The sequence below is a fragment of the Zingiber officinale genome, chromosome 5B (genome assembly GCF_018446385.1).
Source record: "Zingiber officinale cultivar Zhangliang chromosome 5B, Zo_v1.1, whole genome shotgun sequence".
NCBI classification, from domain to species: Eukaryota; Viridiplantae; Streptophyta; class Magnoliopsida; order Zingiberales; family Zingiberaceae; genus Zingiber; species Zingiber officinale.
The window spans coordinates 9,953,009-9,968,175 of record NC_055995.1 but is presented as its reverse complement, the minus strand read 5'-3'; the positions used below and the strand labels follow the sequence as shown (position 1 = coordinate 9,968,175).

Here is a 15,167-nt window from a genome sequence, read left to right as displayed (position 1 = left end):
TAGCTTCACGCAGAATCAACCTTTGCCAAGTTTTATGGAAGACCATATGTTCAAAAGTTGATAGCTCAATGCAGAGTTTTATGCACAACCGTCTGTTCGAAACATAATAGGACTTCTAATTGTTTATTTTATCTTAAGATAGACTTGACATTGTTTGTTTATTAGCTAACAGACTTCACTTGTACTCTAGATGGCACCAGGAAGAAAGGAACAAAACTCTGAAGTCGACACATGCAATGCTCGCAATTTTCTACAGTGTTATCTACCTGTATATAAGGCGAATCCTACAGCGTTCAATGATTTGATTGATTTCATCGAATGCAATATCAGAAGTGAAAGCACCTTGTTTGTGCACAAAATTAAAGAATCTCCAGTTCTCAATATTTATCCTCAGTTGTTTTTTTTTAATTCAGAATCAAAAAATATATTATAAATATATAAATAATAACTTATTTAGATTAAAGTTATAATTTTATAAAATAAAAATATTATAGGCACAAAAGTATAAATTTAAATTTACATGAACTTTATAGGCAACAAAATAAATAGTTGCACAAAGGGGTATTTTATATTTTAAAAGTATGCTTGTTCTAGTGTTAGAGTTGGTGTGGAGTTGCACACTTAAAATTATTAAGTAATTATAATTAAAATTGTTTTATTATTGGTTAAAGCTATTTAAATTTAATTAAAATTGATTTAATTTAAATAAAATTTGCTAATATTTTTATTATAACGGAGTCAATTTTAATTAAAATTATTATAATGTAAAAATTAAAAATATTTAGAGTGATTAAAATTATTTAATTAAAACCGTTTTTTAGCTTTAGATAAGTATATTTTTAAATACGAGACATTCTAAAATATAAGATAATTTAATGATAATAAAATATATAATATAAAAATTTTAAATTTGGCATGTTCTTTTAATAAAGATTAAACACGGAGGCCTTTTTAATTAATTAATTATTGTCGAGTAATTCTTGACCATTGCTGAATACTCACGTGCATATCCAGTCTAACAGCTAGTTGGTGCTGTCAGTCACACGCTTCTCTCTAGCTTCGTCCCGCCGAACGTCCAAAAAGAGAGAAAAAACAAGAGTAATTCGCACGGGAAGCTGGGAAGGCCGTGAAACCGATTCCAATGGCGACAGCTGCCGCGGCGCTTTCCGTCCCGCTCCCACTTCGCTTATCACCGCCACAGCGCCGAAGATTCCTCAGTACCTCACGGGCGGAGGTTACTTTTCGTACATCCGGCGGCGCAGTGGCCAGCAAGGTCCTAGACGACTCCGCTATCAAGCCGCGCGATCTTAGAGACTACATCGAGCAGTCCAGGGAGATTATCCGGCCGGATGGAGGCCCACCCCGCTGGTTTTCGCCGATCGAGTGTGGAGCTCGCGGGAAGGACTCGCCTTTGCTCCTTTACTTGCCTGGTTTGCTATGCGATTGATTCAGATCTTGTTTTTTTTTTTAATCTTTTCATCGTTAAATATCTGTAGAATTTACCAGTGCTTCGAGTTATTGGTTGAAAGCCTATTACCTTGTCCTTGCTGATACACACAAAATCCAGGTATTGATGGAACTGGCCTAGGATTAATACGGCATCACGAGAGACTGGGAAAGTAAGCATTGCCTTAGGTTTTGAACTTCCACGTTTTTTGCTCACGGCTAAAGTTATCCTGTTTGCAATTGGTGTATAATTCTGACAAACGATTTTATTCTTTTACCTATAGGATATTCGACATTTGGTGTTTGCATATTCCCGTCATGGACAGAACAACTTTTGCAGGTCCTCCCTGTCAAAAATCTCCTTTATTTCTTGATCTTCAAACTTTAGACATTTTACAACCGCAAAAAGTGTTAGAGATAAACTGTATCCATTTTCAACTTATCATTGTTTTATGAATCACTCTATATATATTGAAGTGGATCGTTCCCAAGTCCTTTGTCTATCACAAATGTTTCGGACTTTGATTTTTCAGTTTCATGTCTACTCAAGGCAAGCAACTAAATTCGGAAAGCATACTTGATGAATCGTTATCTCAACAAAAGGGGGATCAGTTCTATTTTTGATCCTGACTATGCTAGTTGCTATGTTGGGCTAAACCTTAGGGCTTGGAAAGCATGCTTTTTTCTATGCTCACAAATTTGGTTACTGCTGGCCTTGGTTCCTGTGGGTCTTTCCTCACTTTCTGAAACTCTTTGTTATAATATTGGGTTGAGCGAAGTTTCAATATGTAGTTAGCATGGCGTATGCTCTTGCAGTGGTTTGATGGTATATTATGCCAAAATTTGAAAACACTTAGTTTTAAATGCATAAGTATTCATGGGCACATCTGGCTCATTTATTTGAGATGTTTTCCATATAACAAACACAATTAAAAAGGTGGAAGTAGTTTGTTTCGGAATATTTTTATTCTGTTAATTTACAGTACATAAATTTATTTTAGCGTGATCTTATATAGTAATGAGATATTATTCCACCCTTTTCTTTTCAGATGCATCTTCATCTCTCTGTGTTTCTGTTCCTCTATATATTGGCCTTTTGCATTCTTTAAATGATTCATTTGATTTTTAATTGTTCTGCTTGAATATGATGTGTGACATCAGTTTTCTATCATGATCGAAATGCTAAACTAAGTTCAAGTGCTTCATTATTTTATGAGAAAAGGAATATATAGTGCCAAGTTATCAGGTTTTTGCCAATCAATACAACCAATTTGCTTAAATATTGAAAACTGGACAGAAACAACGATTAATTAGAATGTTAAAGGGATCATATGTTGCACTTTATTCCCATTTGCTACCCTAGATATGCCTGCAATATATCAGCTGGTATAGTGTCACAATATAACTACAAATATTAGGTGTTTCTCTTCATTTAGAAATGTTCATAGATATGTTTAACATATTCAATTATTTTTCTCTGAGCATTGTGTATTAGAGCTACTTAAGATTGCAGTGGTGGATATTTAAACACTTATATCTTGTGTATGCTGAAATAGCTTATTATCTATTTATTCTTTTCCCATTAGCTTTCTCTCTGTGCAGGTCTTGTTGAATTAGTGGAAAGAACAATCAAATCTGAAGAGTCTTACATAAAGGGGAAACCAATTTATCTTGTTGGCGAATCTATTGGTGCATGTGTTGCTCTTGCTGTTGCTGCACGCAACCAAAATGTTGATTTGATATTGATTTTAGCCAATCCAGGTTCTGCAGCTCTTTACAACTTAGCTAATCAATAGTTCTGCTGAACAATGAAGCTCTTGCATTTCTTTCTGATCTGTCCATCCTGCAGCTACATCCTTCTCCAAGTCTCAGCTTCAATCATTGTCTCAGCTTCATTCATTCACAACTTTCTTGAGAGTACTGCCAGAACCTCTCCATGCTACTATCTCCAATTCCTTTCGTTTGATTACAGGTTTGCGGCCAAATCACTCAATTGGAACTGTGCCCTTTGAGAAAATGCTCATTGCTAGAACTGTGTTAGGATTGAGTGCAAGAAGAGGAAAAACAGAAAGAAAGAAGAAATAGAGAAAGGGGCATAGAGAGAAATGGGTTGAAAAATTGGAAGATAAATTTGATTGTTAATGGGTAGGCATAAAAAGTTAAAAGAAAGAAGTACTTGTACACTGGAGATTAATGATGTAATATATGAAAACATATTGGGAATGGACATTATGGAAATTAAAGACAAAGTTGTAAGATTGGTAGGTATCATTGTAGGGTGACATCGACAACAGAAAAAAAAATCCATATTGACATAGATCCACGTTTATGCTCTATTGTCTATATTTTAATGCTAAACTATACAAGAAGCAAGGATTGTTAGATCATAACAACCTAACTCTGCTTTACATTAGTTCATGTCATGATAAGTGGAAGGAAATTGTAAGAATGTTGCAATTCATAATAATCCTTCTGGGGAAGACCTTATAATAATCATGACCACTATCGTAGGTGCGAATTGAGTAGATCTTCTATAGATAGACAGTCCATGTTGGACTATTGCATTCTTTTGGAACAAGAACAATCTCATAATTTGGAAGATCAAGAAGCAATATCCAGTGGTTAAATCAAGTGCCGAGACATAATGCAAAGCTAAGTGCCTAGCTATGTGTAGCTTATTTTGGAATAATAAATTGATGATTGAGTTAGGCAATGCCTCCATTGAGCCAATGAATTTATATTGTGATAATTACTTTCAATCTAATATTTCATGGAAGGAATATATATATATATATATATAGAGAGAGAGAGAGAGAGAGAAATTGGTTGACACTTAGTAAAGGAAAAGGTGCAATCCAAGGAGATTATCACCTTGTTTAGCAGCTCCAATGATTATCTGTCTGACTTATTGGCTAAGTTCTGGAGAGATTCAATAATTAAATATAATTATAACAAGTTAGGATTCACAAAATTTCAAGCAGCCCAAGTGGGGTGGTGTAGAGTGCTTAGTTGTAAATAGTTGAACTATCAAATGGTGAGGAAATCCTAATAATTTTCCCCATATCAGGCCAAAGGAATCCAATATATTATAAGTCATTAAATATATTAAAGTTTACTGCTAGTTTAATGTTATTATGCCTAAGAAGATCAACATGATATACATTTTTTCCGAAGAATATACCACGTTTATTCAATTTACTAGTTTGATCTTTGGTTGACAAGTTAGGAAAGAAAAATATTTATGCTCCAGCTTAACTGGAGCATTAAAATAAATGAGTTTAATCATGTAAAGACAATAATAATCTACATGTTACATGATTATTAGCTGTGAGTATTTATTTTATGGGGTGTATTCACTACATCAATAGATGTTGTAAATAAATCCGTAATTGCAGCTAGTCAAAACTCCATTTTCCAATGACTACATATTCATTCTTGTAGTCATAGCCACTATGACCTCCTTTTCTAATTGTGTGTGCCTACCTTCGACAAGAACTTTTTTGGTCTTAAATTTATTTTAAAAAATTTATTTGAAATGTTTAAGAATTATATTTTATTAGAATTTTAGATCATTTAAATTTATATTTAATTTTACAATTATTTTAAAAATTTAAATTATTGAAAAAATATTTATTAAAATTTAGAATTATTTAAAAATTTGAAATAATTTTTAATATCTTATAACTATTATTAATAATAGTTTATATATAAAAAATACATATATATTAACTAAACCCCCCAAAAAAATCACTACTGCGATTACCGAAGGCCATCACAGCACCGTAGCCCCCGCGGAGGATTTTAGGATTATATAAAATGCTATTAGAATTTTTTAGAATTTTAAATATTTTTTTATATATTTTAATGGATAATTCGATTAGGATTTTAAGAAATATGTTTGGCAATTTATTTAAGTTAGGGATTGATTGAATCCATTAAAAAATAATAATAACATAGCTAGGAGATAAATAAATAAAAATTTTATTATATATTTTTAGAATTAAAATAAATAAAATATATAATTAATTAGATAATTTTATTAAGGTGTAATTAAGTCTTGTTAGATTATCCCTATCGTAGCTAGGAATTGATTGAGATAATTAAACTTAGTTCAGTTTAATTAAGAAAAACTCTCAGTTTTAATTAAAAACTCGACAGCGCGACCTCGACGCGGTCGTAGGGGTCGTGCAACCCCTCTGGCGTGTGCGACTATGGTCGTGGGGGTTATGTGACGCCTCTTTTGCGACCACTAGGCTTGGTGTCGAGTCATACAGGTGCTGGTTGGCCGGCGGAACGAAATATTTCACCAGTTTCGACCGGCTCGGCACGTGATTTCAATCCTTGGTTTGATCCACTTCAAAGTTTATTTATTGTCTACTTTTATCAACTCAACTTTTGATAGTGATAAGATTGTCTATTATACACATGTAAAGTCATTCCATAAACAAGATAATCTTATGAACATGATGCCCATCATTATTTTTTGCTAGTAAAATACCTCAATAAGGCATCTTCAATCAAAGTATTGTCTGGTGAAATATTGGAATGTAAAAACTAAAATTATTCTTTCTTTCAGCCAAAAATGAATACAATTCATTCTAATTTTTGAATAATTTCTTATTTGATTATACAAGAATCTATTGCTATTAGGACATTAGCCTGAATAAGCTTGCAATAATATGCTTCATCACTGCCATCAAATTAGTGGTCTAAAATAAATAATGATGCTTAACCTTGAAGTTTTCTTCCATGTGTATCATACTTAAAATTTCGTATGTTCTAGGTTCAGGTATGGATGCTCATGTGAAAGAAAATGCTATTCATCAAATTTTTGGGGGGTTACCAGAGAACCTCAACAAAATTTTTGATGGCCTTTCTGTGAGTGCTTACTATAATTTCAAATGCAGTGAAACCTGTCTTATACATTTTTTTTTCCCTTGAGTACTATGTAACGTTGCACTAGTAATATCATTACCGAGTCATTTAGAACACTTTTAACTAAAGGAAAGCATATACAATCCTAAAATGCATGACAAGTAATATGGAGGAAAAAATTGTGAACAAAGTAAATAACAAATTAAAACTGCACTAGTAGCACACTGTTTAGTAACATTATGCAAAATGACTTAATATCTGTTGTTACAGGTGTTTATTGTTTCTGTTCAGTGTTACAATTCTACTATCAGAAATCTGGTGTAGTACACAACTAACTGACATATAATTCTACTTTGTTTGGCAGTTTCTGGTTGATATTTTGCCAATGGAATCACTTTTCTGGAAATTAGACTTGCTAAAATCAGCTTCTCTCTTTGTGAATTCTCGTCTTCATGTTGTAAAAAATCAGACATTGATTGTAGCCAGGTACCTATCTTCAATATTAGTCAGTGTTATTGTCTTGGTGAAAAAAAAGAGGAAAGCATTTTGTATAGTAGAGAGATTACATCTTCAATCATTTCCTCTATATACTAAGTTCAATGCTAAAAAAATAGCTCACATTTCTTAATGTGTATGCAACTATAGCTTGACTTAAAAGTAACTATACAAAGGGCAGCCCGGTACACGAAGCTCCCGCATCCCGGGGAAGGATCCATTGTACGCAGCCTTACCCTGCTTTTTGCAAGAGGCTATTTCCAAGATTCGAACCCGTGATTTTTTGGTCACAAAGCAACAACTTTACCGTTGCGCCAAGGCTCCCCTTCACTTAAAAGTAACTATAGCTTGACTTAATCTATAATGCTTGTCGAATTTATCAATGAAAATTAGCATCATTTGTCATGGCCTAGGGTGTCATTCCACTTGCTTGGAGGTATCAAAGTTTAATAAAAGTAAACAGCAATAAATAATTCAAGATGAACAAGAAGTGCTGAAAAAAATATCTACGTATATTCATTTCTTTTGTTAAATGAGAATACAATGAAGATATAAAATAACAAAATGACAAATGAACAAAATGAGAAGTCCATCAAGTAAAATCAAACCTAGTGTCAAACAAATTAAGGATCTACAAGGCAATGTTCTTCCCTCGAATGAGCATCTACGAATACTAGAATATAAACAATTTAAAAATAAGTTCGAGATGAATTAAATATGATAATAATATAAAATCTAAGAATTAAAAATTCAAGGTTGATAGTTCTAATGATGATCCAACTACCTCAATATAATCCAAACTCATCATCCACTACTAACACCCAAATATTATTTGTTTATCTTAATCCAAATACCATAACGTAAATACAAGAATACAAGAACAACCTTGAAACATAAATTTAATCAAATCAAATGTCTATTCCACAATTTTCCTTGGTCAATGAACTAGAGTAGGTATTTTAATTATACGAAACACCTGAGCTAATGGAACCCAAATAACAAGCCAAACACACTAAATTGTTACTTTCAACCTGCTTGAAATTGGCATGCAAGGTCGAGGTTAGGTCACCACTATGCCCTAGATGCAAGGCAACAAAAGGAAAACACATTAAACACAAAATTCTTACTTTCAACCCACCCAAAATTAATGTGCGAGGTTAAGTCACAGTGATGTCCTAAATGCTAGGCAACAAAAGATGGGTGTGGCTCTCCCAAGGACATAAGGGCCAACAATGACATTATGAGGCGTATGAAACAATAAAAAGGGAGGGAAAGCAATCAATGATTTAATCTTTCCCTAGGCTTGGTGATAGTGGTGCACGAGGGGATTAGAGACTACTCTAAGACTACCTCATTGTCTCAAATTTGAAGCTCTTTGAGGTAATAGTCTTCTAGAGACTACCTCATTTTCTCATTTAATTGTGTGGATTAGTGGATTTTTCAAGGTGATATAATGTCAGCCAACGTTAAACTAAGACAAATGTTTAATGAATGGATTCATTAAACTGTTGTACTAATGCTAGATTGTTCCCCACAAGGAACGCGTTGTAGGGTCCGACTGTAACGATTCAACAAAAACTGCAACTTCTCCAGAACTCGGGTGTAGTGCCTAAAAATGTAAGAGTTCGCGTTGCAGGGTCCGCTACATTTCCATGAGAACTTGGGTGTAATGTTAAATAGGCAAGAGTTCTACATCATAGGTTAGATAAGAACAAATATTATTCAAAAATTAATAGTCTAAGATTTGAAACATGGAACATAGGATTCCTCACGGGTAAAACAATGAAAGTAGTAGATATGATGATTAGGAGAAAAATTAGTATTTTGTGTGTACAAGGGACAAAATGGATAGGCGTGAAGGGAAAAATGATAGAGAACTCGGGTTTTAAGTTATAGTAAATAGGAAATAGTAAAACAAGAAATGGAGTGGGCATTGTTATAGATAATTCGTTAAAGGATGAAGTTGTAAGAGTAGTTAGAAAGAAGTATAGAATTATAGTTCTTAAGATAGTAGTGACGAAAGAAACTATGAACGTAATTAACACATATACATCTCAAGTAGGATTAGATGAAGATACCAAATTAAGATTTTAGGACGACCTAAATGAAGTATTACAAAACATTCCACTAAATGAAATAATTTTAATAGGAGTCAATCTAAATAGGCATGTCGAAGTGAAAAATAAGAAATACAAGAGAGTGCATGGGGGTTATGTGTTTGGAACAAGAAATGAAGAAGAGAAAAGTATATTGAATTTTGCGATAGCATATGACCTTATATTAGCTAATACGTTTTTTAAGAAAAGAGAAGAACACTTGATTACATTCAAAAGTGGAAATAATAAATTGCAAATTGACTTTCTTATGGTTAGAAAGAGGGATAGAAAGATTTTTTAAATATTGCAGGTCATCTCTAGAGAAAGCTTAACTACCAACATAAGTTAGTATTGTTGGATATACGCCTCAAGAATAGTATCAATAGAAGAAAAATACACATGACTCGTAGAATTAAGTGGTAGAATTTAAAGGATGGAAAACAAGACATAGAAGGTATAAGTACAAGCATTAGGTAAAAATACAGTTACTTTAATATGACATAGGATAAGATGATATCAAAGTTGAAAATAATAGCCAAGAGTATACTCGGTGAGTTAAAGCGGCATACACTACCAAATAAGGAATCTTTGTAGTGGAATGAGAAAGTGAAAGTGAAGAAAAAATGAACAGCTTATAAATATATATTTGTAAGAATGAGGAAAACTAAAAAAGTATACAATAGCCAAGAAAAAGGCTAAGAAAGCAGCGAATGAGGCAAAGAATGAAACTTTTTAACGGTTATATCGAAAATTAGATACAAAAGAAGGGAATGAGACATTATAGAATAGCTAAAGTGAGAGAAAGGAAGACAAAATATCTTATTCAAATAAGATGTATTAAAGATGAATGCAATATGGTACTAGTAAATGATGGAGAAATAAAGAGCGGTAGGAGAGGTATTTTCATCAACTTTTTAATGAAGGTTTAGATGACCAACTTAACTTAGGTAATTTAAGTAGGTTAAATGAGTATAGAAATTTAATTTTTTATCGTAGAATTCAAACTTCAGAAGTAGAATAAGCCAAGGTTTAAAATCTCGACTCGTGCTGAGCTTTCGGTTCTAGACCGGAACGATACGATTTCGGTATCGTATTGTGTTGTGTCAATACGGTTTCGGTATTTTTTTTATTTATATATAGTGATTATTAGATAAATATATTTATTGTATATAATTTAAAAATAAATTGTATATTGATTTTATATAAGTTCTTTATTATTAAACAATTTAATATTGTTAAAAAAATAATTAAATATAGTTTTCTTTAAAGAAAATTGATCTATCAATAACTCGAATTAAAATTTATACATAAGTTCTCCAATGTCCAGACTAAATAATCATAATTATATAAATTAATATAAAATATTATTTTATATATAATAATTATATAAATTAACTATTTATTTATTTAAAAATTTAAATGATATATATTTAAAATAGTAAAAAAATTAGAATATCAATTAAACATTAAAATAGTAAAAAAAAATAATAATTAAAAAAATATCAGAATATAAATTTGATTTATTAGAATTTTTATAATTTTTTTAGAATTTTTTTTTAAAATAGAATTTTTAAATAAAATTCAAAACATTAAAAACAATTTCAGAATATTATTTAATAAAATTTATTAAATTTTAAATATATTTTTTATATTTTAATAGGATAATTTAATTAGGATTTATGAAAGCCTCTTTAAAATATCACACTTGGAATGAGAATGAGAATTGTTTGATTTATTAAAGGAATATTAGTTTTGCACGGTAATCCCTCCTTGACGCCGACGCGCCCCGACGCCCTTGACGCCGACGAACCCCCGACACCCATGCGCTTGCGACGGCGTGGGAGGCGGCCGACGACGCCTCCGGTGGCACCGGAAACATCTGGTGACACCGAAAGCGTCCTGCGCTCCGCCATCACATCGCGACGCCCCGCAGACGCCATCGCCCACGATGCTGACGCTTGATGGACGCCTCCAACGACACCGGAAGCATCCGGCAACGCCTCCCTATTGCTCGAGACGCGCGCGCTTGACATGCCGGTTTCGGTTCGCCTGCGGAACGGTAAAAACCGTCCATGTCGGGCGGCACGTAACGATATTTCAATCGCTAGAATAAGCTTTAAATGGGATGTAAAATGGAAAAGTCATTGGGCTAGATGATATTCTGATATATGTATGGAAGTTCCTAGAGAAACAAGGTATTGAATGACTTACAAAATTATTTAACATGATATTGAAAACGAAAAAAACTGTATGATCAAGAGAGGGTAAGCACTTAGTTCCCTTATATAAGAACGGAGATGTATAAAATTGTACAAATTATAAGGATATTAAACTAATGAGTTATACCATGAAACTTTGGGAAAGAGTAATAGAAAAAATATTAAGAAAGGAGACCACGACAACCGAAAATCAATTTGGGTTCATACCTTAAAGGTCGACAATATAAGTTATACATCTTCTCAATCAACTAATTGAAAAGTATTGAGAGTAAAAGCAAGATCTACACATGATATTTATTGACTTAGAAAAAGCTTATTAAAATTCCAAAAGAAATTATATGGAAAATTCTAAAAAAGAGAGGTATTAGCGTAACATATATTAAACTAATTAAGGATATGTATGAGGATGTAACGACCAGAGTAAAGACTTCAAGCGGATTAATTGAAGAATTTCCAATAAAGATAAGGTTACATCAAGGATCATCACTAAATCTTTATCTTTTTTACACTAATCATGGATAAACTCATTGGGCACATTAGTGCATGCTGTTGTTTTGGTAGATGAGATATGTGAAGAAGTAAATGCTAAACTAGAATCTTGACGGGAAACACTAGAAGTGAAAGGTTTTAAGCTTAGTTGAGTAAAGACAGAATATATAAAATTTAAATTTAACAATATTAGATGTAATGAGACAATTATTAAGATAAGAGATGACGAGTTGTTTGAAACTGAGAGCTTTAAGTATTTAGGATCATTTTTGCAAAACGATAGAAGGATTAAGAGAGATATCTTATATAGAATACAAGCAAGATGGTTGAAATGGAGAAGTGCGTCAGGTGTTTTATGTGATTATAAAGTACCTCTAAAACTTAAAGGGAAGTTCTACAAAATGACAGTTAGACCTGGTATGTTATATGATGCTGAATGTTGGACTGATTCAAGCACATAAGCAGAAGATAAGAGTTGCAAAGATGAGGATGTTAAGGTGGATGTGTGGATATACGAGGATGGATAGAATAAAAAATGATTACATTAGAGAGAAAGTCGAAGTTACATCTATTGAGGGAAAACTCCGAGAGACAGTTTAAGATGGTACAAACATGTACTTAGACGACCAATAAATGCTCTAATTAAGCGATATGAAATTATGCCAAATACACACATCAAACGAGGAAGACAAAAAAAGACTTGGTTAGCAATAATAAAATACGATAAATTGTATTTAAGTATAGATGATGATATAATAGGGGATAGAGCTCAATGGTGTAGAAGGATTCATATAATTGACCCCACCTAGTAGGATAAGACTTAATTGTTGTTGTTGTATACAATGGATATGTTGTAGGCTGTGAAGTAGGAATGAGGTTTCATGATCACATTATCTTCTTGTTAGCATAATGTGCATCTAATTTATTTATCAAAAGTTTTTCATCAAATAGCACCATGTTCTTTAAGAGCCCACAAGTGCCAGAGTCAACTTCTCCAAAAATGCCCCTTGACTATTCTACAACTATGCACAATTAGTCATAATGAACCTGGTGAACTTAGTCCCTGATTTTAGGAGAATAGGTTGGTAGCTATTTTATTATAGGGTTGTTTAAAGGGTGTATCTTTCATTTTAATGAACTTTTGGCCACATTGTGAGTTTCTTTCCATTCGGAGTTCTCTGATGTTGCATCAGTGCCATCATTAATACTTCTATTTGTTGCTTAATAATGAACAAACACTTTTATGGTAAATTAATTATGTATCCCCATCTGTGCATGTGAAGGACATTCCACATGATATCTTTTTCATGTAACTTATTCATCATGTCTTATCTATTTTTAAGTTACAATTTCCTTACATATTGATGAAGTTTGACATTAGCCTTATTATAGTGGGAGGGACCTATTATTGCCAAGCCGTGAAGAAGCTGACAGGCTTAGGAATTTACTGCCAAATTCAAGGATCCGCCATTTCCAAGAAAGTGGTCACGCCATTTTCTTAGTAAGATTTCTACTATCTTTATTCACAAGTATATGGGGGTAATTGGGTTAAATTATTTGAAAGGACCTTTGGCTTATTGCTTATCAACTTTGCTATATAATACAATTCTTTTGGTACAATCATTTTTTGCCCATTATGATAATTTTTGTTTAGTGTTTCCTAGAAATATCTCATATTGTCAATGAAGTATTTTGTATCAACAAGTTGCATTTCAAATGTTCAGTGTGCATCGCATCTAACAAGAAATATAACTTCTATGGGTTATGTCTCTCATGATTGTTATTAATGCAACAGAGAATCACATGTTGGTTACTTAAACATTATAGATACATTACTTTTGTCAATGCTACAAGATGACACTATTTTGTAAGATTAGGCAATTGATCATTTATCTTATAATAATGGAAAATTGCATCATATATTGACACAGGAAAGTAGCATTGATTTGGTATCCATAGTAAAGGGGGCAGGCTTTTATCGTCGTTCAAGACAACTTGATTATGTATCAGATTATTTATCGATGACTCCAGATGAGTTCCAGAAGGTAGCAGACCAATACAGGTGAGATATAAGAATTTGCTTTTCAGCGTAAAAGATTTTTTTGCTGCAGCATCAAATCCTTGAGTAATTATTATATATATTTTTCAGATGGGTTGATCTTGCTGCTAACCCTGTGATGCTGTCAACTTTGCAAAATGGTAAAATAGTGAATGGCCTAAGTGGAATTCCATCAGAAGGACCTGCTGTGTTTGTGGGGTACCACATGTTAATGGGTTTAGAGCTGGGTCCCTTGTTCACCAGATTCCTTACTGAGAAAAAGATCCATCTACGAGGAATTGCTCATCCATTCCTGTTTAATAGGGATACTGAGCAGCTAATGCCTGATTCATCATCATTCGATTCATATCGTGTCGTGGGTGCTGTTCCTGTCTCAGCCCCCAATTTCTATAAGCTTCTATCTGCCAAAGCTTCTGTCTTATTGTACCCTGGAGGTGCACGAGAAGCACTTCATAGAAAGGTAACCTTAAATCTTAATGGCAGAAAATCAAAAGAGCATCCTTCTTTATCTATATCATCAAAAGGGTACCCTTCTTTTAAAAATTATCAAAACAATGCCCCAACTATTTTTCTCCCTAAAATTTCCTCTGCACTACACCTTGGAGCTGTGCTGTATAAAACAGCATCACTCAGAGCTGCTTTGACCAAAGCAGCTCCAAGATGATTTTTGTTTTTTGGTTTTTGTTTTTAGGTTTTATGGTTTTTATGGGTTTCTATTTTTTAATAGAAAAAAGAAAAAGAAGGAAAGGAAACAAAAATAAAAGGGAAAAAGGAAAAATAGAACAGAAAATGCGAATAAAAAAATAAAAAAACCTATTGTAATGTATTTTTTAATAAAAAATAAATGAAGGAAAAGGAAAAAGAGAAAGGAAAGGAAAATATAAAACAGAAAACTTTAATAAAAAACAGATAAAATACCTCTTGGGGCTGCTTTACATAAACAACTCCAAGATAGAGGGCAGATGTGGTATTTTAGGTAGAAAAATATAGGCGAGATGCTCTTTTGATAAAATTTAAAAGAGGAGCGCCCTTTTGATGATATGAATAAAGAAGAGCATTGTTTTGATTCTCTGCCAATCTTAATTATGAAACCCATTCCTTAATTGTTTTTGTTTGTTGGAAGGCATTCATTCTTCAACAGTTGTTTAGTAGTAGTGACTTATAAAGTTAACTTGAATTAAATCTTCAAAATATCAAAACTATTGTCTTTGTGAGTGAATAAGTTAAATAAATAAGCATTTGCATGAATGTGCAAAATGCAACAATATTAACAATCTTGAATTAAATCTTCAAAATATCAAAACTATTGTCTTTGTGAGTGAATAAGTTAAATAAATAAGCATTTGCATGAATGTGCAAAATGCAACAATATTAACAATTTGGATACTTTGTCAGATATGAGGAACTCCTAAAGACCATTTTTTTACTCTGATTTGTGGTATAAAATTTTACTTATAACAACAACCAAGCCTTATCCCTCTAGGTGGG

The 15,167-nt window shown here is 32.6% G+C and overlaps 1 protein-coding gene across 3 annotated transcripts in view; it reads left to right on the top strand.

Annotated features, from left to right (window-relative positions):
* Positions 1-1,039: 1,039 nt before the first annotated feature.
* Positions 1,040-15,167, top strand: part of LOC121984093 (acyltransferase-like protein At3g26840, chloroplastic) — a 29,842-nt gene continuing 15,714 nt past the window's right edge. Inside the window, exons 1-10 of one of the 3 annotated variants that reach the window (XR_006112788.1) lie at positions 1,040-1,430; positions 1,568-1,619; positions 1,731-1,786; positions 3,049-3,207; positions 3,296-3,418; positions 6,230-6,324; positions 6,686-6,807; positions 13,013-13,121; positions 13,552-13,682; positions 13,770-14,139. Coding sequence is in view for 2 of the 3 variants with exons in the window: in XM_042536874.1 (XP_042392808.1) it covers positions 1,142-1,430; positions 1,568-1,619; positions 1,731-1,786; positions 3,049-3,207; positions 3,296-3,418; positions 6,230-6,324; positions 6,686-6,807; positions 13,013-13,121; positions 13,552-13,682; positions 13,770-14,139 (1,506 nt within the window). In the remaining variant the exon portion in view is untranslated. The remainder of the gene's footprint in view (positions 1,431-1,567; positions 1,620-1,730; positions 1,787-3,048; positions 3,208-3,295; positions 3,419-6,229; positions 6,325-6,685; positions 6,808-13,012; positions 13,122-13,551; positions 13,683-13,769; positions 14,140-15,167) is intronic. The other 2 variants (XM_042536876.1, XM_042536874.1) reach the window with 2 other exon arrangements.